This window comes from Phyllostomus hastatus, unplaced genomic scaffold, assembly GCF_019186645.2.
Source record: "Phyllostomus hastatus isolate PE091 unplaced genomic scaffold, TTU_PhHast_1.1 phas_contig_283, whole genome shotgun sequence".
NCBI classification, from domain to species: Eukaryota; Metazoa; Chordata; class Mammalia; order Chiroptera; family Phyllostomidae; genus Phyllostomus; species Phyllostomus hastatus.
In genome coordinates, this window is record NW_025333833.1 from 4,784,926 (window position 1) to 4,810,533 (window position 25,608).

A 25,608-nucleotide genomic window follows, 5' to 3' on the forward strand; every position below is an offset into this window, starting at 1 on the left:
AAAAAAATGAAGAAAAGAAAAGATATTTATCTGCTAGCTGTATGCTCCAAAAGATCATTACAGGGACGTGGCGGAAAAGCCATGCGGTTGGCGTGAGTACCCGAGATGGAAGAGGCAGATTTGCAATGCTCCTGTGCCTCTTCCTCTATACTCTCTACCATCTAAGAGACATTTAAAAGCGCTTAGGGAAGAAAGGCAGTAAAGCATTTTGGAGTTTCGGGGAGTGTCCCTAAACTGGCTTCTGGGAGATCTTTAGGGGGCCTCCGGCATAAAAATCTGGCGTGATCACAGCTCCTTACTAAAGATTGGGGAACGGTCACTTTTTTTTTTTTTTTGCCCCAAACGGTAGCTTTCTCTGCTTCGAAGAACCCCAGGACTTGGAGCTTCCCAGCAGAAGCCGCAGTTCTCCCCTTCCAGACCCTCGGCGGCACCCCCACCGCAGGAATCCCGCGGAACGGAGACCAGCAGAGCCCACCCCAACACTGGAATCCAGCGGGCGGTGAAATTCTCCTGGAGGCGGAGAAGCAGCGAAAGACCTTCCTTTCCAACCAATCAGCTGAGAGGAAATCCTGACACACCCCCTTTCTGCCTACCAATCAGCACCTAGCTCGGTGGGCCGGGTCCATTCACAAGGGAAAGACACCTTTTAAATTTTATTAGTATAGATTTTTCCTCCATCGTCAATCTAGGCCATCCCTCAGACTGTGCCGAAAGAAGAAAACTGAGTGTAGCAATTCCATAGCTGGTCAATCTGGCAGTAAAAAGAGAAACTATAGACCTCTCTCCATCAATTCCTTGATTCCAGGAGGGACGGAGAAAGGGGAAAAAAAAAAAAAGAGGATTCCAGAGGTAAACTACAACTCCCAAGCAGCCTTGCGCGGACTCCGCCCCCCCCGGCGAATGGGGGCGGGCCATTGTAAGGGAAAAGGCTGAGCGTCACAGGGTTACTCTCCGATTTCCCGAATGCGAGCCAGTGACTGAGCGGGAATGAAAGTGGGCGTGGCAGAGGCCTCACAGTTTCTCCAGCTCTGTGTCCTCCACCCTTTCCGACTTCGCCGCCCGAGTGTCGGAGGGGGCGTGGCCCGCGCGGGGGTTGGTGGGGGTGCAAGCGCCGCGGGACGTGGGTGACGCGGCTGCTTCCAGCTCAGCGGTGTGTGAGGTGTCGCGGCCCCGCCGGTGATTGGCTGTGGGGAGCGGGTACGCAGCGGCAGTTGGTCGCCGGCTGCACGGAGGGAGAGCCGGGGCGGGCGGGCGGGGGGGGGATAAGGGGCAGCAGTGGCGGCGGCGGCGGCAGTGGCTGGAGGAGGCGGGTGCGGACGAGCCGGCGGCCGCGGCGGCAGCGGCAGTCCCCGGAGTCCTCCCCTGAAGCGCCCCCGCCGGCGTCGCCGTGTGCCCCTCGGAGAGGGCGGCCCGCACGCGAGCCGCCTCGGAGCCGCTCCCCGGGCGCCGCAGCCCTTCGGACTCTGCTGAATCCCATCCTCGCGCTCCTGCTCCGGCTCCTCCATCTTGGCCTCGGCAGTGGCGGCTGCCGAGAGGATGTGCCGCCTTCTGGCCGGGGGAAGAAGGAGGAGAAGATGAAGAAGTACCAGCGGGCCTTGGCCCTGGTCTCCTGCCTCTCTCTGTGCTCCCTGGTGTGGTGAGTACCCTCGACCGCCCCGGATTTTCCCCGGGGCGGGGGGAGGGGAGGGGGAGCAGCCTGGGTCACACCCCCACAGCGCCTCGACCTTAGGGTACGGACCTCTAGGGTCCCTAGGGAGCGCCTGTCCCGCCGACCAGCCTGGCAGGGTCTGTGCGGAGATGTTCACGGTGTATTTCGGAATTTACGGAGCCTGATGGGAGAGAAGGGTGCCTGGGTCGAGGGGACCGCCTGAGCGCCTTTGTGTGCAGCGACCCCGCGCCTTGGGGGCGGCGGGTGTTGGGCGGGCAGCGTGGAGAGAGGTGCTGGGTGAGTCCCGCGGGTCCCCGGGCAGCGCCGGCTTTGGCGGGGCGGTGAGGGCAGAACCCGTGTCGGCGGTGGCCCGCTTGCTACGTGCGACGCTACAGACGCGCGTGGTCCCGGGGCGGGTTGTGCGGTGCTCGCCGGAGTCCGGGACGGTTCGCCCTGTCTTTGGCCCCCAGCGCACTGGGGGCTGCTGCTCTGGGGGACGGAGGAAGCGCTTTTCCCCAGAGGCCCGGGTGATGGGGAACCCCGGTTTAGAAGAGGGTGACTTAGGTGTGGTGTGTACGGTGCTTTCCGTGGTGTGGCTTGGGTGATGTTCCTTAGTAGTGGGAGGACTGCTTTATCTCTAAAGTTTATGGAGTTTCTGTTCATTCCTGCCACCTTTGGGATTTTTGGTTTGTCGGTTTGTTTTGAGCAGAGAGAGCTTGTAGGTCAAGGGATTGCTGTCAGTGTACTTGGGAAAGTTTTTCTTCCCTCCTAGGGAATTTCTTCAGAGGTGTGTGCCATTTGCTGGCTTAAAAGGTGCTTTTTCATTCAAAGTGATTTGCTGTTTATTAAAATGCAGATAGACTAAGTTCCTGGTTTAGCTTATATCTGCAAACCATCAACAGTATTTTAATTTTTATGGGTGGCCGATGACTCCCAAAGACAATGAAGTGGAAGAGTTCTTGCTCACAAAAGACAGTAGCAAATAAGAGGAAAAGAAGACACTTGCCTGGCTGAGGAATTTTGTTTGGAAGGTTGATAGACGTTTTAGAGAAAAAGAAATTTGGCCTTTTGTCTTTCATGCCAGACCCTCTTAATAAGACCAGTGTCACCCACTCTGTCCACACCTTTTTAGTATCACGATGGGTGTCAAGACGTGCAGGTAGGAGATGAGTCCACTTACCCATTTTAAATACGGATTAGTAGATGAGATACCAAAACCTTGTATCCATACCTGCCCCTTTCAGGGGGCGGCGGAGTTGTTTGTGGATTACATCTTTCCTCTTTCTCCCTGGTCTTGCCCGGCTCTACACCTTGTTACTCTTCACCAGCACCTTCAGAAACCGGGCAGGAGCTTACACTTTTCACTCAAGTTTAAGATGCACCGGTACCTCTGATTTTTTAATTGGAATATATCGGACACGTAACATTGTGTACACTTAAGGTGTAGAACGTGTAGGTTTGATACATGACATATATGGTGATATGATCGCCATTGTAGGGGTAGCACCTCTGTCATGTCACGATTATCTTTTCACTGTGTGTGCGGGTGGAATGGAAATCTTGTCGCTTAGCAAGTTTGGTGACTGTCACCCCGCATCGCTGTCTGTGTTCACTGTACCGTGAGTTAGACCTCCAGGGCTTATATCTACTGGTTGGCAGTTTGTACCCTTAAACGTGATTTTTAAAAAACAGGTAATTGAGTGGTGGAGATTAAAGCACGTAGTACGGTGTAGTTCTTAAAATCATTTGTGGATTTAAATCAACTACACCTCTATTACTTTGTGTAATTTTTGGTTATGTTTTGCTTAAGCTAGCCTCAGCATGATTTCTCAGCTTTCCTCATTAGCAGTAATGAGGATATCATGACCTGTTGAGGGGGGAATCAGTCAGCCTAGTACTGAAAATAGTGGTCCTCAAGTTCTGTAAAACGTGTGGGCTCCCACTGTGAAGAAGGGGTGTTGAGGGTGTCAGTAAAGAGAGAAAGGTTTGCTGTGGCCGCTCAGTTGGCTGGAGCGTCACCCTGTGCACCGAAAGCCTGTGGGTCCCGTCCCCAGTCAGGGCACTTACCCTGTGATGCGGGTTCGATCCCCGCCAGGCCACGTATGGGACGCAACCAACCGATGTTAACTCTCTCTCTCTTCCTCTCTCTCTCCCCTCCCTCTCTCTCAATTCAAGAAACATATCCTTGGGTGAGGATAAAAAAAAAAGAGTGAAAAGTTAAGAAACTTTAGCTTAAGAACCATATGGGTTAGTATATTTTGAGATTTGTTTGGACTGCCAAATGTAGAGACATTTGGATTATTTTTTACCGAAGCCATTAAAGCAGAATATTTAGGCTTGACATTTTTTTTGAAAGGTGATGATGAGATTGGGGAAGAGGATTGGTGTGTGGTGGTGATTGGAAAAGCGTATATTGTGTCTTTTGAGACTTCTTTGGAAAACTAAAATATTGAAATTACAGCACTGGCCCAGCTGAAGTTCTGACTTTTGCTACAGTCTGGCTGTTGTGTTACTTCCTGACATCTTCATCCCGCTCAGGTACCTGAAGCCATTGTTGGGTTAGACAGGAGGTTTGCCGAAGGGTTGGTAAGCGCCTCTTAGTAACCAGTTTTGCCATCTTTATCATTTGTAAGTTGATAACAAAATTTGTGATAAGGTGTACTATTTTGTACATTTGTGAATGCTCGATGTTTATGTTGCAGTACTCTATTTTCTAAGGTTCTCTCCCCCTCCTGCCAATGGTACTGAATTTTGTTACCACCTTACTTGTCTCACTTTCAGAGATCTTCATCATGTCTTCCCTGTCCTTTGTCTTTCCAGCCTGGAGTCCTAACTTCAGATTATTTTCACAGAAAACCCATCCTGTCCATCTTATTATTCATTCTGGTCACCCTGTTTTATTTCTGCACACTTCCTGTGACTCTTCAGCACCTAGTACAGCATGTCTTGGGCACACACGCACCGCAGCTGCAGCCCGCAGCGATGAGACAGCTGATACGGATTGTCAGCTCTCTGTGTCAGGCCTGTAGTGTGTACTCTATACACTTGGGCACCTTTAATCTTCACAACAACCTTACGACACAAGTATCATTTTAACCTCATTTTGCACTTTGTAGTGAAATCAGTAGAGAAGTAACTTGGCTAAGGTTAAGCAGCTAATAAGTTTTGAAGCTTGGATTTGAACTTGGGCAGCCTGACCCGTAGCCAAGGACACTGATTGTGGGGTCCTCCGACGGGGGAGGGGGGGTGGTCAGAAGGCCTGAGTCCGACACCCGTCACTTTCTGGATGTGTGTCCCTGGGCGTGTTGTGTAATTTCCCTGAATCTCAACTCTTATACCCTGAAATTGGGGAAGCAACCATTCACACCTCACAGAGTTATTAGGAGGATGAAATGAGATGACAGATGACAGCTTTGTAAAACCGTGCGGGTATATCATCTTCACATTTCCTCATGAAATTATTCAACAAAGGTTATTCGCATGCTTATTATGTCCCAGATGTTGTTTTGGGCATGGGAAACCTTGAAATAGGGTGACCCACCTTTTCTAGTGTGAGCAGTAAAACCCCCATGTCCCAAGAATCCCCTGAATTGGTTTCCTATAGCTGCTGTGACAAGTCACCAAAAATGCAGTGGCCTGAAACAGCACACAGTCATTACCTCACAGTTCGAGGGTCAGAGGTTCAAAGTAAGTCTTAACTGGGTGACGTCACGGTGTCAGCAGGGCCGGCTCCTTCTTGAGGCTCTGAGATAAAGAAGCTTGTTGTTTGGACTTGGTCGGCTTCTGTGGCTCCTTCCGCACATCCTTCCACCCTCGGTCTTCTGTCCTCATGTCTGCTGCTGCCTCTGATCCTCCCGCCTCCGCTCACCGGGACCCTTGTGATTGATTCCCTTGGGCCTAACCAGACGATGCAGGGTCTTCTCCCCGTCTCAAGACTCTTAACTTAATCACAGCAGCAGTCTTTTACCATGTAAAGTAACACATTTAGGGATTATGACTTGGACATCTCTGGGGCCATTATGCAGCCCCCGCATTACTGGGAAAATCGATCATCGCCTGAAAGGGGAAAAGGGCTTGCTCGGTGCCTTAAGCAATGGGTAGTCACTGTTTTCGAACATGTCTCCCAATCGGTAAAACCATGTGCGTGCACCTTGAGTGTGCGCTTGTTTGTAAGTTATCTATACATGTGCCAATGTGATCTCAGCATAGTAGGGTGCTAATATGTTAGTATTCATAGTAAGTTATGTATTAGATGAGAAAGCAAAGTAGCAGGCCTCTGTTAATGGTATCTTTTTGCTCTCATTTAAAAAGTAATTTTCGGAGACAGATGTGATTGACTGCCTAGGTTGTTTTACGTTGCACTGCGGGTGCAGAGCTGCTCGTACTGGTTCGGAGTCTCAGCCCTGCGTTCTCCCATCCGCTCGTGCCGGGTGTTGGTGGCTAAAACGAAGTCGCTCCTCTCGTGCAGCCAGTTGTGGTTGAGAGAGTGTATGCCAGGGTCTGAAGTTATGACGCCGTGAAATAAAGTTTAAAGGGAGAAGAAAAGTTAATTTGAAAAAAAACTGGGGCAACTAGAAGAATTAGAAGTGTTCAAAAAGAAATGGAAGAGTTGCGGAGATTTGAAAGGAGAAGGACTTGTTCAGGCAAGTGGAATATCCGAGTGGAGACATCATACAGGCTCTCGGAAATGTCGGCCTCACTGCAGGTGAGGCTCGGGCTGGAGTTGTCCTCGTCCAGGGGACCGGTTTTGAAACAGAGTGTTTGACTCCACGGGAGCTTCTGCATCCAGTTCAGATAAAGGAAGGCTTGCAGCCAAGTGAAGCTCTGGAGGGAAGGAGGAAACTGGTGTGAAGTGAGAGAGGAAGGAGGCTCAAAAGCTTGAGAACTGACAGAGGGGCCTTGTTTTCAAAAGAGAGAAGTGACTGACAAGCTTTTGGGAGTGGGAAATAGAAGATATTTGGGGGGCTGGTCAGCATGAGTTCTCACACATTGGTGCGGCAGCCAGACGAGAGAGGGGGCCAGAACAGCCTTGTGGTTGTGTCCTTGGGCCTGTCCTGCATCGCGGCAGTCCCTAGCTAAAACATCTTTCAGAGGCTCCCTTTTTGCCTGAAGGGTAAAAAGTTAAACCCTCATGTTAAAGACCTGAAGTCTGTCCGAAATCTGCTTTTGTGGCTTTATTCTCCATAGTTTCTTAGACGTTCTGTTGTTGCATGCTTAACTTGTTAGCTTGGTAGTTACTTCTTTGGGGATTATCTGTGTGGTTTCAAATTGAAAATTAAGGTAGCAAAGGTATTGTGACTTGATTTTATAGGCTAAATATACCTAATGTAATTTCTTAAAATATATCACTATCACGTATTTTTCCCTTTACTGTTTGTCCCCCTTGTACTCCTCTCCCCCGGCGGTCAACAACCCCACCTTGTGGACACCAGGACAGTCTCCTAGCTCCTAACCACCCAGTTCTTGCCCCAGAAACAAGGAGAATGGTAAGAGTTCAGTCAGGCTTTGGATTTTCAAGAGTGGGGGCAGGACATTGTTGGAAGAGGGAACAGCGTGAACCCGAGACTTGGTGTGTGTTCAAGGAGCCACACGAGTAATTCGGTGTCACTGAAGCCTAACGGGTGTGGGGGCGGGGCACGGGAGTGGCAGGCACTAGGGAGCTGAAGACTTAGGCCATGGAGGACATTAGAGATTTTTAAACATTCAGGGAAGCTTGAATTTTGTCATGTAGAGTCTGTAAAAGGTCTTAAGCAGGGAATGGTACCTGAGATAATTCAGTGGTAGGTTTTGGCAGGGGTGTGAAGGATTGAGTTGCAGAGGTAAGGAGGTGAGAATTAGGGAGCTCCGTGGAGAGTTGCTCTGTGTTAGGAGATAAGGGCGTGAGCTGGGGCAGGCATAACGGGATGGAGAAATGGGTTACGGAGATTTGGGGTGAAGTAAGCTGGGGATGGTGAAAAAGACGTCCACAGATTTCTAATTTGTGGGCTGCGTGGATAGTGGTACCACATGGTAGGTAGGGGCAAGGATATAGGAAGACGAGGTTTGGGAAAGGAAGATACTGTATTCGAGTTTAGATTTAGTTTTGTTTTAGATTTCTTGGTCAATGAGGAAAGAAAGGTTCAACTTTTAAATATGCTTAATTTATTCTCAGCATTAATATAGGGTTTCATTGAAGGGTTTTAAGGAATGGACTAGTTATTAGGAGAAGGTGCTAAAAGATGAAGATAGAAGTTTTGGTAGCTGTCAGCTGAAAATCACGCAAGTAGCTGAAATTTCTCGAGAAGCTCATACAGAGGGTAAAAGGAAGACTGAGAACAGACCGTGGCGGCACGAGGATTTCCGCGGGGGGGCCAGAAGCACCTTATCAGGGGAGACTCAGCAGGATCAGAGGTGAGCAGGAGGGGTGTGTCGTTTCCCAAGCCAAGGAGAGGGTTTCAAGTGCAAGCGGTCAAAGGTGCTGCATGCAGCAAAGAAATAAAAAAGGGTAAATTCCGCCACAACCATACTGATTTCTGTGGTGTAATGGGGGCAGAAGTCAGAGTTCAGTGGGTTGAGGACTAGGTGGAAAGGGAAGTTGAGACGACAAGCAGAAGGTACTCTGGAATTTGATAAGCGGGGGGAGGTAGAAAGGACAATAGTTGATGACAGCTGACATTTGAGTGCGTATTCTGTGCCACACTGAGAATAGATTGGGTTGGCCAAAAAGTTCATACGGTTTTTTCCATAAAGTAAAAGACATTTTTCATTTTCACCAGTAACTTGATTGACTTGGACATTTTGAGTATGACGGCTATCTCCTGCCGTCAGGAGATTGTTCTCAATGTTGATTGTTGTCAGTTAATGTCTCAATTTGATTGCTATCCACTTCATCTGGTCTATCTGACTGTGGAGCTCCGTCCAGCCAGAAATCTCCAGCACGAAACTTCACAAACCACTTTTGACATGTATAATCAGTAACAGCACCTTCTTCATATACTATACAAACCTTTTTTTGTGTTTCAGTTGAGTCTTTACCTTTCTTGAAATAATAAAGCATAATATGCCAAAAATGTTGCTTATTTTCTTTTCGATATTAAAATGGCTGCACAAAAATTCACCAATTTTGTTTTTTTCAATGCACACTGATATGACAGTTGTCACACTTAAATTGTTTCAAGTGAAGTTAAAGACAGCTAAGCTCTACTAGAGCCATTGTAGGGGGAAAAATGAATTTTTTGGCCAACCCAATACATGCATTATTTTATTTTCCTCATAATAATCCCATTTCCCAGTATTGACATTGAGGCACACATGTTTTGTAATTTCTCTAGGAACATACAATTTATAAACAAGGGGCCTGGAATTAACACTCGGTCTCCTGACCCTGCAGCCTGTGCCCCAGCCAGTACGCCACCGAGTGTCACATTCAGCACGTGCTGCGGTGGCCCTCAGAGTCACGCAGTGAACGCTGCTGCCTCTCCTTGGTGATAGGCTGTGATAGGCCACGCTGTGCTGTCACTAGCCTTGACTAACGTCCTCCACTCTGGAGTGAACGGACCTGTTATTTTCTCACCTTCCTGTCTGTCCATCTGTTGCCTCGAGAATACTAAATATGAAACAGCAGCAGTAGAGAAAGATCGTGGGCTGTGGAGGGAGATCTCTAGGTTTCAGCCACAAGCCTAGTGACTTGAGGCAAGTTAACTCTGAGCTTCCGTTTTCTTTACTTGTAAAAACTGGGTTAATACCTCCATGTGAAAGTCTTGGCAGATTAAAAAACAGGACTGTTTTTTTCTTCTGGAGACGTCAGATCCTCCGGCTCGGGTTGGTGTCCTCGGGTTGTGCCCCATTTCACACAGGTGCCCTCTTCTACGGCACTCGACGTCGTCACTCAGATTTTATCCTCTGTCGTGGGTTTCACTCCCGTCTACCCCCGTTCCGGGCATCTGCCATGGAGTACGTTTGCTGCCTTTCAATCAACTCTGTGTATTCATCTAGATATGTGTTTCCTTCCAAAATAATATTGTTCGTGGGCTTTAATTTTACACAGATGGTACGATGCTATTGATCTAATTCTTTTTTCCTACTTTTTCCACTTAACACTTTTTTACTTGCTTTAGTTAACCAGAACCATTGTTAAAGTGAATTGTTGCCGTTAACTAAGCTGCAGATGCCGTCGGGAGGGCCTCGTATCATTCATACACTCCACGGGGGTTTACTGAGTGCTTGGTGTGCAGGCTGCTTCTAAACACAGACCTTTTGCCAGGGAATGCCTTTGGGAGTGTGGAGGGGCAGGGAGGGAACACCAGAGGGAGAGACCTGTCCATTGGCTGCCTCTGGCGACGTAAAACTAGTTCAGGTTGAAGGAGGCTGATGACAAACGCTGAACAAGACCTTCGACTCAATTCGTAGTTGGCGTGGTGGGTGAGGATGCTATGAGGACAATATTGTACCAAGTGACAAACTTGCATACAGATAATACAGCACTGTGTCAGTGTAACATTTACTGAGGTTGGTAGCTGGACCCCGGTCAGGCCAGAGAATGTCCTTGTTCTGTGGAAATCCATACATACGAAAAGATTCAGAAATACATTACATGGAGAAAGGGAGAGAGGGAAGGGGAGTGAGCATCAATGTGAACAATACATTGATATGGATAAAGGGTTTGTGGATGTCTTTGTATTATACTGGCAGTTCTTTGGAAAGTTTGAAATTGTTTCCAAATAGAAAAAGTGGGGGGAAAGAGCCTGGTTTGGGATTTCTCCCATTGCTTTCTGACGTGTTGATGAAGCCACTCAAATTTCTTTAGTTATCATTAGTTTATTCCAGTTTTTCTGCCAATTTGGCAACTTTCTTAGAAAAACCTATTTTTTCCTAAGTTTAAGATATATTGGTTTATATAATTTGTGATATTTTATAATTTAAAAAATCTGTTTTGTTTGTAGTTATTTCATGTTTTTATACCATTGTTTAATTTGCACCAGCAACTCTCCTTAAGTAATTTTCCTGGAGTTTATCTCTAATATTTTCTTTAAAGGACCAACTTTTGGTTTTCCTAATTCTCCTTGCCTTTTTTGTTGTTGTTCCCTATGTCTGCGATTTCTGTTCTTCAGTTATCCTTGGATTTATAGTGTGTCTTTTAACTTTCTGAGTTGAAAGATTAGCTCTTTTGTTCTCAGTGTTTGTCTTTGATTGTCTTCAGAAGCATAGTTTTTTTGTTCTTTTACCTGCATCCCACTAATTTTGACCTGTAGTCTTCTGTTATAATATTTCATAATGTCCCTTCCTGTTTCCTCTGACTGAATAGTTTTTGCTGCTAGGCTTAGACTGTTGGGGCTGTCCTTTTATTTCACATTTTGTTGCAATGTGGTTGGAGAGGATAGTTTATTAGATCTTGTGTCCTTGGAATTCGAGTCTTCTTTTGAGGCTTTAGCATATATATGATCAGTATTTGGGTAATATCCCACGTATGTTTGAAAAGAATGCTGATGTGTATTTGTTGTAAAGTTCTGTATATTTCATAAAATGTGAAATATATTTTCATACTTCATACTTATAATATGTATATTATATCTTGTTTCTTACATATAATATCAATCTCCTGGTTCCTTAGGTTTTGCCTGTCTGTTATTTTGTAAGACATAATTTTAAATATGCAACAAACTATTTTGTTTTCTTTCCACCTTTGGTTTTGTCAGTAGTTTCACATATTTTGAAGTGATTTTGTTAGGAGCCTATATGTCTATAATCATTATATCTTTTTACCAATAGATAATACAGTTAGAGACATAATGTTTTTCAGTTAAGTTCACTTTTGTCCACTTTATTAAAGTTGCTACTTTTTAATGTTTTGTCAGTATAACTTTACTGAAATTTTTAATGAATTGAAAATTATGCCTAACATTCTCTAACAAGGCCCTCTCTAGTATCTGTTACCTATTAGGTAGTTTTAACTGCTTATGTAATTTATAACTCAGAGGGAAGCAACATTAACTCATTTGAAAGTTTTACAGACGCCAGTTTAGTTTTATCCCCCACCCCACATTCTTAAGCTTGGCTCATTTGCATATTAGCATATTCTTTATTGCACATTAAGGTGTCCTGAAACATATCATTGGATTATTTTGCTAGATTTCTTTGGTAAGATTATAAAAACCAGTTGTTAAAGACAGCTAGTTTACTATTTCTTTGTTAGGCAGATATAAAATGCTATCATTCTGAGGCATTGATATAATAAGAAAATGGTGTTTCCTCACTCAACTTTCACATTAAAGAAGGCTTTCTCTCTTAGTGTCAAGTCTTACTTGTCACTTCAAGGCTTAATTCAGTTGCTATATCCTCTAGAAAAAGTATCCTGAGTCCCTCTGTTCCATTTGGTAAGAACTATCGATACTCCTTCTATCCTAACACTTAAACCTTAACCATTATTTTTAGAAATTCTTAGTTGTAATACACCCTTTAAAACATCAGAATGTCTGGCAATATTGGATTCTAGGTTGCCACTACAAGAAAAACTTCAGTCATTGGACATTCAAGTTGAAAACCTTTTTGCAAGAAAAAAATTATATAGAAATGTAATTTCTAAAATGAAAGCAATCAGGTTTAAGGAAAGATTGAAGTCCCTAAACATGCCTTTTGCACCTAGGCATTTGTTTCATTCCGTGTCGTTTGAATGCATGCATTCATTCCTTCTCTGCCTCTGTTGTTATCTTAACCTAGTACCCATTAAGACCAAACCTCAGAGAGGTTTCGTGGAAATTGCAGGTAAATAACAAGTTTTTCTCATTAAAATAGGTGAATACATATGTAGTGTCTTAATATATGTTAAACATATTTCTTGGAGAAGGAATATTTTTAAAGTAAGACATTCTGGAGTTTCACTTTTCCGTAAAAGTGAACACATTTTTGAAGGCATGTCTGTGAAGGTATTTCCATGTACAAGGTACCAATCTAACTAACTACCTGCTGATTTAAATTTTTTAAGTATACTTCTGTTCATGTCAAGGCCAGAATACAACATTTAAGTACATAATCAAGTAAATTGCCCTAGAAATCACATGTAATTAGAAATTTCCAAGATAAGTTTTTTAAATTAACTGTTCAATGTTCTAGAAATTATAGAGTAGGGAGTTATGAAACTGGAGTGTCAAAGACATTTTGTAATATTTCTGTGTGTGATCAGCCGGGCATAAGAGGATGAAAGACACATTAGGGGCAGTTCAAAAATAAAAATTAACTTGAAGCTGTCTGCATCAGTTTGTTTTTCTCACCGAACCATGTTCCCAGGCAGAAACACCTATTTTTATTCCTTCTCTTAGAATCTAAAATCGTTTTTGTTTAACACTGTGCTTACTCTGTTTTCTCATCAAATCCTCAAAACAGTCCCATAAAACAGACCATGTTATTTTGAAGAAATAGGTACAGAGAAATAAATATTTGTTTAATGAACTTGCCAAAGATCATACAGACTATATAACTCTAGTTCTTATTAATTTAAACATTGCTGTAGTCCAGTTAGCAAATTGTCATGTTGAATGTGTCTTCTTGTTACAACATGAAACTCTGCAAATCGTTGCCATACACTGGTATTATGTGACCTCCTAAACGAATGGAAAGTTTCTCATTACTGTATCTCTTTCGTGAAGTTTTATCTTTCATCTTCCATTAGTAGTGATTTAGAGCTCCACATTCAACATCGCTGGTCATGACTGGAAGCCTCTTGGCTGTAAATTGCAGTGATAATAGTAATTTCACATCATAACGTAGCCGATGGAGTGGTAATTCATTTGCTTATATTCGTTTTGAGTCAGTTCTTCAGGAAACATTTGAATAAAAGAAGATCAGTGAAAGATAGCCATGCTCATACAAGGCATGCTCTTTCTTGAAATGCTACTCCATCTTCAACTTTGTTTTTATTTCTACCTCTCGTCAGCCCCTGATAATTATTTGCTACAAATCAGTACCTTTGGATTTCTTGATGGTTAAAGGCCTGGAGGAAGTATGTGGCAGTTTCTGCTGATGGGCACAGCCAGTATGACAGCATGGTTTACTGAGTGTTTTAATCCGTCGGGACCTCCTGCTCAGAAAAAGAGCTTCCTTGCAAAATATTGGACAGTGTACCTGGTCACTTAAGAGCTTTGATGGAGATATACAGTGAGATTAATAATGTTTTCATGCTTGCTAATACAACATTTATTTCTGTATCCCACGAATCAAGGAGTAGTTTTGACTTTCAAGTCTTACTATTTAAAAAAACACATAAGGGTATAGTTGCCATAGGTAGTTAATCCTTTGATGGATCTGGGCAAAGTAAGTTAAAAACCTTCTGGCAAGGAGTCACTTTTCTGGATGTTACTAAGAAAGTCATTAAGAGGTCAAAATAGCAACACGAACAGGAATTTGGAAGCTGTTGATCCCAGCCCTCATGGATGACTCGGAGGAATTGACGGTGTCGGTGGAGGAAGTAACTGGAGGTGTGTGTGGAGGAAGTAGCAGGGGAACTCGAATCAGAAGTGGAGCTTGGAGGTGTGACTGAATTGCTGCAGTCTCGTTGACAAAACTTGAACGTACAGAGTTACTTCTTACAGATGAACAATGAAAGTCTTTTCTTAAGACGGAAGAAAAGACTTTTCTTAAGATGTGATGGGAATGGTTGAAATGACCACAGAGGTTTTAGAATTACTACATATGTTTGGTTGGTAAAGCAGTGGCAGGCTTCGAAAGGATGGACTTCAGTTTTGAAAGAACTTCTGTGGGGAGTGTTCTAGCGAACAGCATCACTTGCTTCTGAGAAATCGTTCACGAAAGGACCAGCCAGTTGATGTGGGAAACCTCACGGTTGTCTCATCTTAAGAAACTGCTGCAGCCACCGCAGCCGTGGGCCCCCAGCATCCTAACCAGCAGCCATCAACATGAAGGCCAGATCCCTCCGCCCCCAAAGAGATTACAGCTCACTGAAGGCTCAGATGATGGCTAGCAGTTTTTAGCCATAGAGTATGTTTTGATTGAGGTACATTGAAATGTCCTAGTTCAAACAATGAGGCAGGAGAACCAAAAGGACAAATAAATGTTCCTCCTTCTGCCTTTTGTTCTGTTCAGAGCCTCAAAGGATTGGACTGTGCCCATACCAGGCGGTCTCCTGGTCCACTGATTCAGATGCTAATCTCACTTCCAAACTCAGAATTTAGGGTAATGGCATTTGATTATAAAATAGTAAAACAAGGAGATTTACTGGTTTTTGGCTGTATTCACACTAACTGCATATTAAAACTTATACAGACACACAAACACACAGAGTTCTTGGTGGTGATAGAAATTTAGAAAGTCTAGAAAGTAAGAGAAATAACCACCAAAATTCCAATACACACAGTTTTGGATATTGGAAACTTCTTCTGCCCCAGACACACACACACACACACACACACACACACACACACACTGCGCCTCCAAACACACATGTGCATGCACACATGTGCAGCTGAGAAACAGTGCAAAAGTATGTCAATAAAGAAATATTTAATGAATAATGATATGTTGGATTGGCCAAAAAGTTAATTTTTTCCCCTATGATGGCCCTAGTAGTGCTTAGTTGTCTCTAACTTTACTCGAAACAATTGTTAGATTGTATTGTGACAGCTGTCATACCAGTGTGTGTTTAAAAAAGCAGTCAAAATTGGTGAATTTTTGTGTAGCCATTTTAGTATTGAATATGGAAGAAAATGTGCAACATTTTTGTCATATCGTGCTTTATCATTTCAAGAAAGGCAAAACACAATAGAAATGCAAAAAAAATTTGTGCAGTGTATGGAGAAAAATGTTATGACTGATCCAATGTGTCAACAGTCATTTGTGAAGTTTCTTGGTACTGTTGACATTTTGGCCAAATAGTTCTTTACTGTGGGGCTGTCTTATGCACTGGAAGATGTTTAGAAGCACCCCTGGGCCTCTGCCCACTAGAAGCCAATAGTGGGGGATAGCCGACATACTCAACATATCCAAGTCAACAAAATTACTGGTGAAAATGAAAAACCTATCTTTTATTTTATGGAAAAACTAAACAGACTTTTTGGCCACACCAGTATCTTTATGATGTTTTGAATAGGCAGCGTAGTCTTGTTTTTCAAAATTCGAAAGACAGAGTATTCCAGAGTGAAAAATACCCTTCTATTGCTCTTGTCAGCCCCTTACCCGCTCCTCTTCCCTGCCACCGAGGTGGTGCTTTTCTTTCCTTGTTAAATCTTTCAGAGACGTTTATGCACATATAAATAACTTTCATTCACATGTACATGCATGGTAGCATGCTGTGTGTGTATATTATTATGTACCTTGCTCTTCTCTTTTTCTTAGTTTTAATTTTTATCCAAAAAATGCTCATGTGAAAAAGTCAGTTAGCTCTGAAAAGTGTTTTGTTTTTGCCAAAGGGCCAAGGTCTCCCACCCTCCTCTCCTCATGTTCCCTTTTCAAGGAAACCAGTTTCATCTCTCAGCTGATAGATTTTTATATTTACTTCCTTGTCTCCGAAATAAGTACTTTAATGCCAGTTTTAGGTATTACTCTACTGCACACGATCAGAGTCCCTTAAGCACATGCTGATGATCTATTTCTGTCATGGTTTGTGGTAGATCAGCATTTATTGTTTGTATTACTGTGACTGTAAATGCTATTCACAGGTGAGCCATGTACTAAAACAGGACTACTTTTCCTCGCAAAAAAAGGCTGTTCCTTTTTTGTGGAACTAATTTTTGATTTGTTTCCTTATTTTTGTATTTAATTACAAACTATTTACTACTTAAGAAAATCTGTACTGGAAATTTTCAAAGACTTACCAGGTGTGCTGTCCATTTCATCCTCCTAAAGGTTCCCCAAGACCTTCTGAGAACCTCCAGTTGAGACGGGCTGCATCTGCTCTTCCTGTGCAGCTGTCTCCCTGGGATTTCTCTTCCCAGTCCCCTGGGGATTCCCGTTCCCACTGTCATCTCCGCACCATGTTGTGCTACATTAAAATCCTCTTGACTGTTATTGCTGTTCGTGTAAATTTTAGAGGCAGCCTAATTTTTAAAAATGTGGATTTCAAGTCTTCCATTTAAATTAGCTTGGATTATGTAGAATTGAGTTTTTTCTAGTGAAAGAATTGTCAAATGTTGGCAATTTCAAACAGCTCTACTCAATAGTATACTCCTTGCTAAGTTTATATTTAGTATTTTGTTGTTTCTATTTTCAGTGGGGACTTTTCTTTTGTTAGATCTTAGAACTGGTGGTGTATGGTTTGAGTAGAGTGTATTGATTAATTTCTTAACTTTATGCCTAGGTATATACTTTCTGTATCCAAGACTTCCTTTAGTAGGTGATTCTTTTTAGTTTTCCACCTGTGTAAACTCATTATCTACAATAATTCATAATTTTACTGTCTCCTTTTCCCATGTTAAATATCTCATTCTATTGACTTGTAGGATGTGTAAGTTTATCAGATGTTTTTCAGTGCCTGTGGAGATAATCATATTTTTCCTTGACATTTTTGCATGCCAAAATAGATTTTTATTATATTGAACGACTTTTGAATATCTTCTTGACCATATTATTGATATATTATTTTTTGCTGTGTTCCTGGAGACTTTTTTGTATTGTTTTCTTTAGAAGTTCTGTGTCTGATTTCATAAGTAGTAGTAACATGTGGTGTTCATTTTTGTGTGCTGTTTCTGTTCATTTATCTTTTATTTTTTTATTTTAATTGTTGTTCAAGTACAGTTTTCTGCCTTTTACCCCCATCCTGGTAGTTTTTTTGATGTTACTATTATGTTCCCCATGTAAGTATAATTTGGAAGTTTCTGTTCTTTGAAATAGTTCAGGTAGCTTTGGAGTTACTCTCACTCTTCGGTAGAATGTGTAATATTGTTGGCATCTGGTGCTGAGGTTAGTTCGCTTGTTGACAGCGTTCTCTGCTTTCTGTGATAATCAGCAGATGCTCCTTTTGTTAAGTCTTTCCTGTCTTACCTTCATGAAACTCACAGTTCCTTACTTGGAATGCAGATAACAGTCTATTGGTTCTCTTAGTGCATTAAATAAGAAAAAACAGACCCTTGTCTTTTATGTATATTTGTCTTCATCACTTCATCATTAAATTAAGTTCTTAAGGACATTAGTTAACAACCATCCTTGTGTTCATTGACTCAAATTCTAGTCCGTAGTAGGGCATTCGTTGGTTTAACACCTTTTCCTCCTTTCTTTTTTTTTGGTGGTGGTGATGGTGGATGTTTTACAGGCTTCCCAGTTGGCGTGTGTGCTGTAAAGAGAGTTCTTCAGCTGCATCGTATTACTCTCAAGATGACAGTTGCACGCTAGAAAATGAAGATGTACAATTCCAGAAAAAGGTACTTTGAATAAAGTTGACGTATTCTATATGTCAGCTTTCTAAGACTTCCTCAAAACATTCAGAATAAAAGTAATTTCAGAAATCCTATGACATAATTTCTGGTGGAGATTTGTAGTTCTTCCTTGGTATAATCTGAGGAGTTACCTGGGCAATTCTGAAATTAAGCTACCTCTGAGATATTTATGTATTTATTCTTATTGCTTATGTTTGGGATGTCAGAACTTCTTTAGTGCTACAGGAGGGAGAAAGATGTTACCTATTCAGGGAACTGAATACTAGTGGCTTGCTTTTTAATGCACTAAGTAGTTAAAGAGTTTCTAAAGAAACTCCAGTCTTATACATTAGAAACTTAGAAATGAGGATCATAGGTAGTCTTAAATCAGTGGCTGTATGATTGGGTAAGATGAATAAACAGAGCCCAAGCAACCTTGTGGTCTCCAAATAATTTATTATTTTATCATTTTAAATGAATAGAGGTGAGTATTGACTAGATTTGGCTTCTCCCCCATCCTGCCCCCATCCTGCCCCCTGAATTAATGTACTTATTTTAAAATACTGAAGGAATTTATATTGACTATAACATACTTATATTTCTATCCTGTTCCCCTCCCAGAGGAACCACAGTTTACTGTTTCTTGTGAAAATGTTGCCACTCTCTTAGCTGTAAATATACCATTATGTAGCAAAAATTAATATGTTCTTCAAATTAATATTTTTATTTTAACTAAAATGTTACTAATATTCTATAGACTTCCCCTTCTCCCCTCACAGTATCCCATGGACACCTTTTCGTATTGCTGTATTCCTCAAAGGGCTGCATTTTAATTTTATGTACAGATGTATCATCATTTATTAAACATTTCTTTATTGACAGACTTGCCTTGTGTCTCAGCGGCGGTGTGTGCATGTGTGTTTGTGTGATTACATGTGTGCATTTGCATGTGTTATGTGCAAACACACTAATTCTATGGTTGGTTTTATTTTCTGGCATGATATTTAGAGTGGATTACCTAAATTTTTGAGTTTCGTAGACTGTATTTCTGGGATGGAATTAAAGGTTTGAAGACCGTTATTAAATATTTCTCCAGAAAAGTATAATTTTACACTTTCACCCATTATCTATACGATTTAGATGTACTCTCTTTGAGGAGAAATTTGAAAACTAAATGTCATAAGAATGAATTTAAGTAAAGCATTAAGAGAGAAAACATTTTTTCAGCAAACATTTAGGTACCTGCAATGGGCTATACAAAACAAAGATGAGTGTGAACTCTGCTTTTGTGAAACTTGTGTTCTGGAGGATACATTTAAGGACACACAGGTATCTGAAATGCTGCCTTGAAAATGAGTGTCGAAAAGAGAGATGACACAGAGAATTGCAAGTAGGTTCACGTATCAGGTATCCGCTGTGTGCCTAATACCTGGCGGTGGTAGGGTTAAAGTGCCTGTTGAGAGGTCACGTGCGGCTCGTGACCTCGTTTAGTGTGCCTGTTAGGTGTGGTGGCAAGGAGGGGAGGCAGGAAGGTGGACAGTGAACGTGTAAACAGACGTAGCTGGAGTCAGATGCACCCGAGACGGTGTGTAAAGTGTGGAGAGAGGTGGTCTTCAGCATTGCTTCAGGACTGCTGTGAAAAAACGCTCACCGGCCAGCCTTTCTGTCTGTCGCAATACAGGGTGAAGGAGAGGGACCTGCCAGTGCCGAATCACCTGGAAAAGTGAGTTCGGACTTACCTGTTCCTCTGGAAGAACACACATTAAAAGATGACGACGTTGTGGATGCTCGAGTAAGCCTCGCTGCTTTGATTTTCAATGCTGTGCCTTTTCTGACTAATCCATAAGGCGGAGGCCTTGGTTCGGTCACCGTGTCGGGTGTGGGTGCTTCTCTTTGCAGTGACTGGTGTCAGTGCCGTTCGCCTGCTAGGGGTGCTGCTTTTGAAAAGCAATTACCGATCACTAATAAATGAGGCCATTTTCTCTGTAGTAAAAGTTTGGGGGTAAGTCCTCATTTCTCCTTGGTTGTATTTTGGCTCTCTATAATGTATCTTGTTGCTTCAGATTTTCAGGTGTCAGAAATTTTTTTCTAACTCACAAAAGAAGAATTTGTATGTAGAACAGTATTTTGATAACAAAATCTTATCACTTTTGTGGAATATGAATTAATAGTAGGTTAAAATGTTTTTCCTTTTTCTCTTACATTACATCCTGAATATTATTATATTCCACTTTGGGGATATTTGAGGTAGATATTTGGGGAAGACTTAGGAATGACTAAGGAAAAACTATCCAACATTAACAAAAACAAATTTCAGCTCACAATGAGGGAGAACTCTTTTTAAATTCAGCTAGAGCTATTTTATGAATTAAATTAGGTTATCTAAGAAAGAGTAAATTTTGTTTTTGGAGTACTAGAAGACATTTGTCAAAGATTTGTACCTAAGAGTAGGAAAAAAATGATCTGCATGGCCCTCCTAAAGATCATGGCTATCTGGAAAATGCTACCGTTGTGCATTTTCTAGAATTTTTCGTCATGGTACACTCTTGCACACACACTTCCAGATGTGTACTGCATCTGAGAGACCCGTGCTGTTCAGTACAGGGGCCGCCAGCTCCCTGTGGCTGTTGGCCCTGGGAACACAGCGAGTCCAAACTGAGGTTTGCTGTAGTTAGAAAAGACACATCAGATTTTGGAGACTTTGTAAAAGAAAATAAAAGGGCACAAAATACCTCAATTTTTCTACATTGCACACATGTTAAAATGATAATACAATGTAGTTAACAAAGTAAGTCATTTTTCTGAAGGCCTCCACCATAAAATGTAAACTGTTTGCATCCCTTTGTGAATTTCAGTGTAAATAATTCCCCAAATGATCACATTCTGTACTCTTCTGACTCTAGGCCTTGTGTTTGCTTTTTGCTTCCGTACTGGCCCTCCTGCTCTTCAGAGTCCTAGCCCTTCTAGTCCGTCGTCTCTCTCCCTTGAGTGGGGCATGAGTACCTCCCACTTGGTACTCCTGTAGGAAGCATTCAGCGGTGCTGTGTGCTAGGTGCTGTACCAGACACTGGGAACGTGCAGATCGAGAGCATCTAGTCCGTACTCAGGGTGTTCATAGTGGGGCCGAGGAAGAAGAGCTGTAAATGAGAGGTCTTCTGGGTGCTGTGATACAAGCGTGCAGGGAACAGTGGAGCCTAGAGGAAGGGGAATGGTTCTCTTCAGCGTTGGCTGTGGGGGAGGAGGTTTGTGACAGGGGTTTTCAAACCAGAGTAGGTATTAGGTGGGTTTCAGGTTGTGTTTGGGAGGGACAAACGGCCGGAGCACCCAGGGTGAGGGAGCGGCAAGATTCCTGAGTTGCTGTGTGCTGCGTTGTTGTTTACTGATGCTCATTATATTCTGGACTGCTCAGGGGCAAGAACTGTGTGTTGTATTATTTTGTGTATTTACATAGGATTTCTGTGTTGCTACTAGGATTAGTTACAGTAAGAGGGAAATATTTATAGGTCTGAAACAGGAAGTAGGAAAGACAAAAGACAAGGTCCTTTGTCCTAGTTTATGAAATGCCATTAAACGTGTGTAGAGCCCACATTTTAATGTGAAATATATTCCATTGACTGGTAATATTGGGAAAAAGGATTTTCACTTTTTTAGTGAACATTCTTTATGTTGTCACTTTTGAGGCATACTTTTTGTACAGTCCTGTTCATCTAAAGAGATCGTTTATTAATCTCAACATTTAATATAACTTTCTTTGAAACAGAATATGGAGTCAAAAAAGTTAAGTCCACCTGTGATTGAGACACTCTCTTCAGTTGACCTACATGAAGATTCTTCCAGTGTAGCTGTGGGCAGTGAAAATAATGAAAATATTTCCAGCTCATCTACCTCAGAGATCATTCCAATCTCAAAACCTGAGTAAGTCATTACAAAGAAAAAGAATCTCATTAGATAATGATGGAAAAATTTCTTTATAGAATCAGGCAGCTTGGTAGTCAAATTTTAAGTTTAGGCTATATAGCAGACCAAAGTTATAATGCCTGTGTTTTGTGTTTTTATTATTTTTTAATGTAATGGTGTTATAATGAGTACTTACTTTGCTGCCTAAACTCCGTTAGGATTAGGTATCAATGGGAAAGTCTTTATATTGTGTAGGTAAAGTGAGGTGGTAGTCATTTTAAGAAGTGTAATACTTATTTGAATAATCTTTTTGATAATTATCAAAAATTCAAATGTCAGATTATTTATTTGCATTAAGTATCACTGCAGCGTTCCGTATATACCGCTGGTTATGTCTCTGTGAATAGCCGCCTTTTTCAAATTGGGTAATAAGCATTTAGAACACTGGGGTGTAAGTTTTCCTTAATCTAGAAAACCTGTTACGTGCTCCTCCTGTCTCCTTTCAGCAACACTACAAAGAACAAAAGAAAACTGTCTTGATACACAGTACATTAAGCGTTCCTTTTATCAAATGGGTTGATACATGTACAGTGCATAGGACAGAATCTGGCACGTAGTGAGAATGTGTGTCAGTTAACATCATTTTTATTATCTGTGCTTTTTTTGCCCACAAGCACTCTTTAAATGCCTGTTCTCAAGAATGTGAGGGCTGGGTTGAAGGAACTGTACACAGATGTTCGGTTACCATTTAGGAGTTTGTCCCAGTGAGTGACAGCGAACAGGAGACATGCTTCGTGTTTGAAATTTTAAATAGTAAATGCTTATTCCAGAAAGAACTTAAGGCCAGGTGCCGTATATCTGAACCGCACCTTACTTTCTCATTGTATTGAACACGACTCTTTAGTGAAATGGAAGTGATGTAGGGAAAACTACTAGGGTATATACTTTTAAAATGAAATTGTAAAGGCACCTTAAGAACTTTAGTGCAGTGTTTTGATGATAGATGATTTTTTGGGTACTGTAGGCCGCAAGTCTAACACTGGTAGAATACTATACCAAGAGAAATATAAAAGAAAAGGTGCATTTAGAATAAATAATTTAAAATTTTTATTTTTAGTAAGACCAGATATTAACCTTTAATAGTTTGTTTTAAAATTCCTTAATCAGCTATTTAGAATTTAAGGGCACTGACAGATCAGGAGTCGGCAGGTGCTTGGTTAGAGCGTCATCCTGATACGCCTCAGTTGGGGATTCATCCCTGGTCAGGGCACATACAAGGGTCAACCAATGAATGCCTGAATGGGCGGAGCGATGGGTCGATGTTTCTTTCTCTTTCTCCCCACTTCTTTCCTCCCTCCCTCCCTCTCTCTAAAACCAGTTTAAAAAAAATGAGTCAACAGTTGACTTTACACGATTTAGAAGAAGTGAATTCTTGAAAACAGTCTGCAGAAATGTAAAGCATTCTTCTCTGGCTTAGATTGTTTTGGAGATCACTGATAATGGTTTTTCAGCTTATTCTACATATGTCAGTTAAATTAACCAGCTTGGTTTTTTCCCCCTATTTATAGTGAAATAGAAAAATCTGGTACTATGCCTGTAGCCAAGCCCCGTGACGCCGAGCCACCTGAAACTGACTGTGACGTTGGCGAGGCCCTCGATGCTCGTGCCCCTGCCCACCAGCCTGCCTTTGTCCATCCGCACGAAAGGTGGGTGTGACAGCAGTTGCTGTCGTGGGGCTCCGTAGTGACAGCAGTGTCAGGGGTGAGTGCGGGTGTGGATGCTGGACCTCACTCTCCGATGGAAAGCTGATCTCCTTTGTGCTCTTTCCTTAGTTTACTTTGTACCTGATAATTATAACAATTTAGATGGTATAAATTTGTTACTCAGCTAAAATTGGTTTAAATATGTCTTTTGGTTTCAAACAGCCTCGTTGGCCAGCATATAGAAAATGTGTCATCTTCACATGGCAAAGGAAAAATAACAAAATCAGAATTTGCACCAAAAGTTTCAGCAGGTGATCAGGAAGGTGGCGATCCAAAATCTGCATTGAATGCGTCAGAGAATTTAAAAAGCGAGGTAGGTGCTATGCCTTGCGCTGTCTCCTACTTTATTGTACAATGCATTTTTGTGATTGGCTGACCATGTAATTTGCCAACATTATTTGCCATAAAATCAGGAGTTTACGTAGTGAACTGTGCTCCCCGAAAGCAAGTGGTTACTTCCTAGCACTGTTGCCAGCATACTGTGTATGTGTAAAGTTGTTGCGCGTTGTGACCTGTCTTTGGTTGTATGTAATTAAAGGGTTTTCTGCCCTCTTACCTCTTTGATATCAGATGAATGAAGTCCTTAATTAAGCAGGTTCTAGAGAGCTGCATAGAAGTAGCTGTGATTAGTAAATTTAATTACTTTCTGAATATAGGTTTAACTCAATAATAAAAGGTTAAATTTAAACTTTTCAACTAGAATTAGAGGGACATTTTGCCTTTTGTTAATTGTGTGCAAAATACTAGACCTGCTCATGTTGAAGAGCGTGGTTCTTGACGCAGAGACAGGGCGTGTCCCAGTGTGGCAGTTTTACTCCTTCCTCCCGAGTTCTGCATTGGCTTCTGATACAGGCCAGTACAGACCTTCCTGAAGTGTTGGCAGGAACGTCTAGGCTTCCTTCAGGTAAGAAATAACGAAATAGAAGAGGTGAAGGCCCCTCCGTGAACTTAACAGAAACAAAATAGGGGGACTCGAAGAGGAGCTCGAAGTACTGGTGCCACATCCCTGTGTGTCTTTTTATTTTGGGTCTGCTGCTCTCCACCTGTTCTTTCACGTGCCTGCGGTGAATGGGCACTCACAGCGCACGGTGCTTCATCCTGGAGACCCCTGCTCTTTCTGGGCAGCCCCTCGGAAGCCAGGACCCAGCATTTCCCAGTGCAGCGTGCTGAAGGAACGAATTTTCCCAGTGAAACCAAATCAAGACACACGACAGTTGAGTTGTCACATACCAAAGCCAGAAATAAAGTTAGAACACATTACAGAAAAGTCTGCTTCGGAACGATTTAAATTGCAGAGAATACCTTTGTATTCCGTAAGCTGAAATCTTTGTTTCTTTCAGAGTTCTGATTATACAAAACCAGAAGAAATTGACCCTACATCTGTAACAAGTCCCAAAGACCCAGAGGACATACCAACATTTGATGAATGGAAGAAGAAAGTTATGGAAGTAGAAAAAGAAAAAAGTAAGATAGCACTGGGAATCCTTTTTTTTTTTTTATAAAGGAACTGGTTTAAATATGCTTTTCTCTTTTTAGTTAGTAAAAACAAAACTTTGAAAACTTTTTTAAAGGTAAAATTTACCGAGATGCTATTAAATTTACCTGTGTACAATTATGTGCAATTTTAATCCTAATCAAAATCCTTTCTTATAAATTACTCATTGAGGGAAAAAATTAAGGCAAAGATAGTAGTAAAGCAGTGATTTTTATCTCAATTTATAAGAGGAAAATTGAAGTCTGGAAAGTTCTAAGTCATAAAGCTTTAAACTGAAAACGCAACTGGGCTCAAGTTATTAATGCTTTGTTTCGCTTTTGTAGACCAGTTCTCATAATTAAGAATTCTTAATATTGGGGTAAGAGATAGAAGGATATAGCATTTGTCCTTAATAAAATTAAATATGTACTTCATATTTTTAAAAGCTTTGATTCTGATGGATGAGCTTCATTTTGTGAGTTATGTTTC

General features: G+C 42.0%; 1 protein-coding gene across 5 annotated transcripts in view; it reads left to right on the plus strand.

Annotated features, from left to right (window-relative positions):
- The first annotated feature begins 1,265 nt into the window (after positions 1-1,265).
- The window catches only part of SUCO (SUN domain containing ossification factor), a 61,422-nt gene continuing 37,079 nt past the window's right edge, over positions 1,266-25,608 (plus strand). For 3 of the 5 annotated variants that reach the window (XM_045838495.1, XM_045838498.1, XM_045838497.1), the window contains exons 1-7: positions 1,424-1,636; positions 17,883-17,991; positions 19,667-19,777; positions 21,746-21,900; positions 23,451-23,588; positions 23,808-23,958; positions 24,986-25,109. In XM_045838495.1, the coding sequence (XP_045694451.1) occupies positions 1,575-1,636; positions 17,883-17,991; positions 19,667-19,777; positions 21,746-21,900; positions 23,451-23,588; positions 23,808-23,958; positions 24,986-25,109 (850 nt within the window). In that variant the 5' untranslated portion in view covers positions 1,424-1,574. Of the gene's footprint in view, positions 1,637-17,882; positions 17,992-19,666; positions 19,778-21,745; positions 21,901-23,450; positions 23,589-23,807; positions 23,959-24,985; positions 25,110-25,608 lie in introns of all 5 variants that reach the window. The other 2 variants (XM_045838500.1, XM_045838499.1) reach the window with 2 other exon arrangements.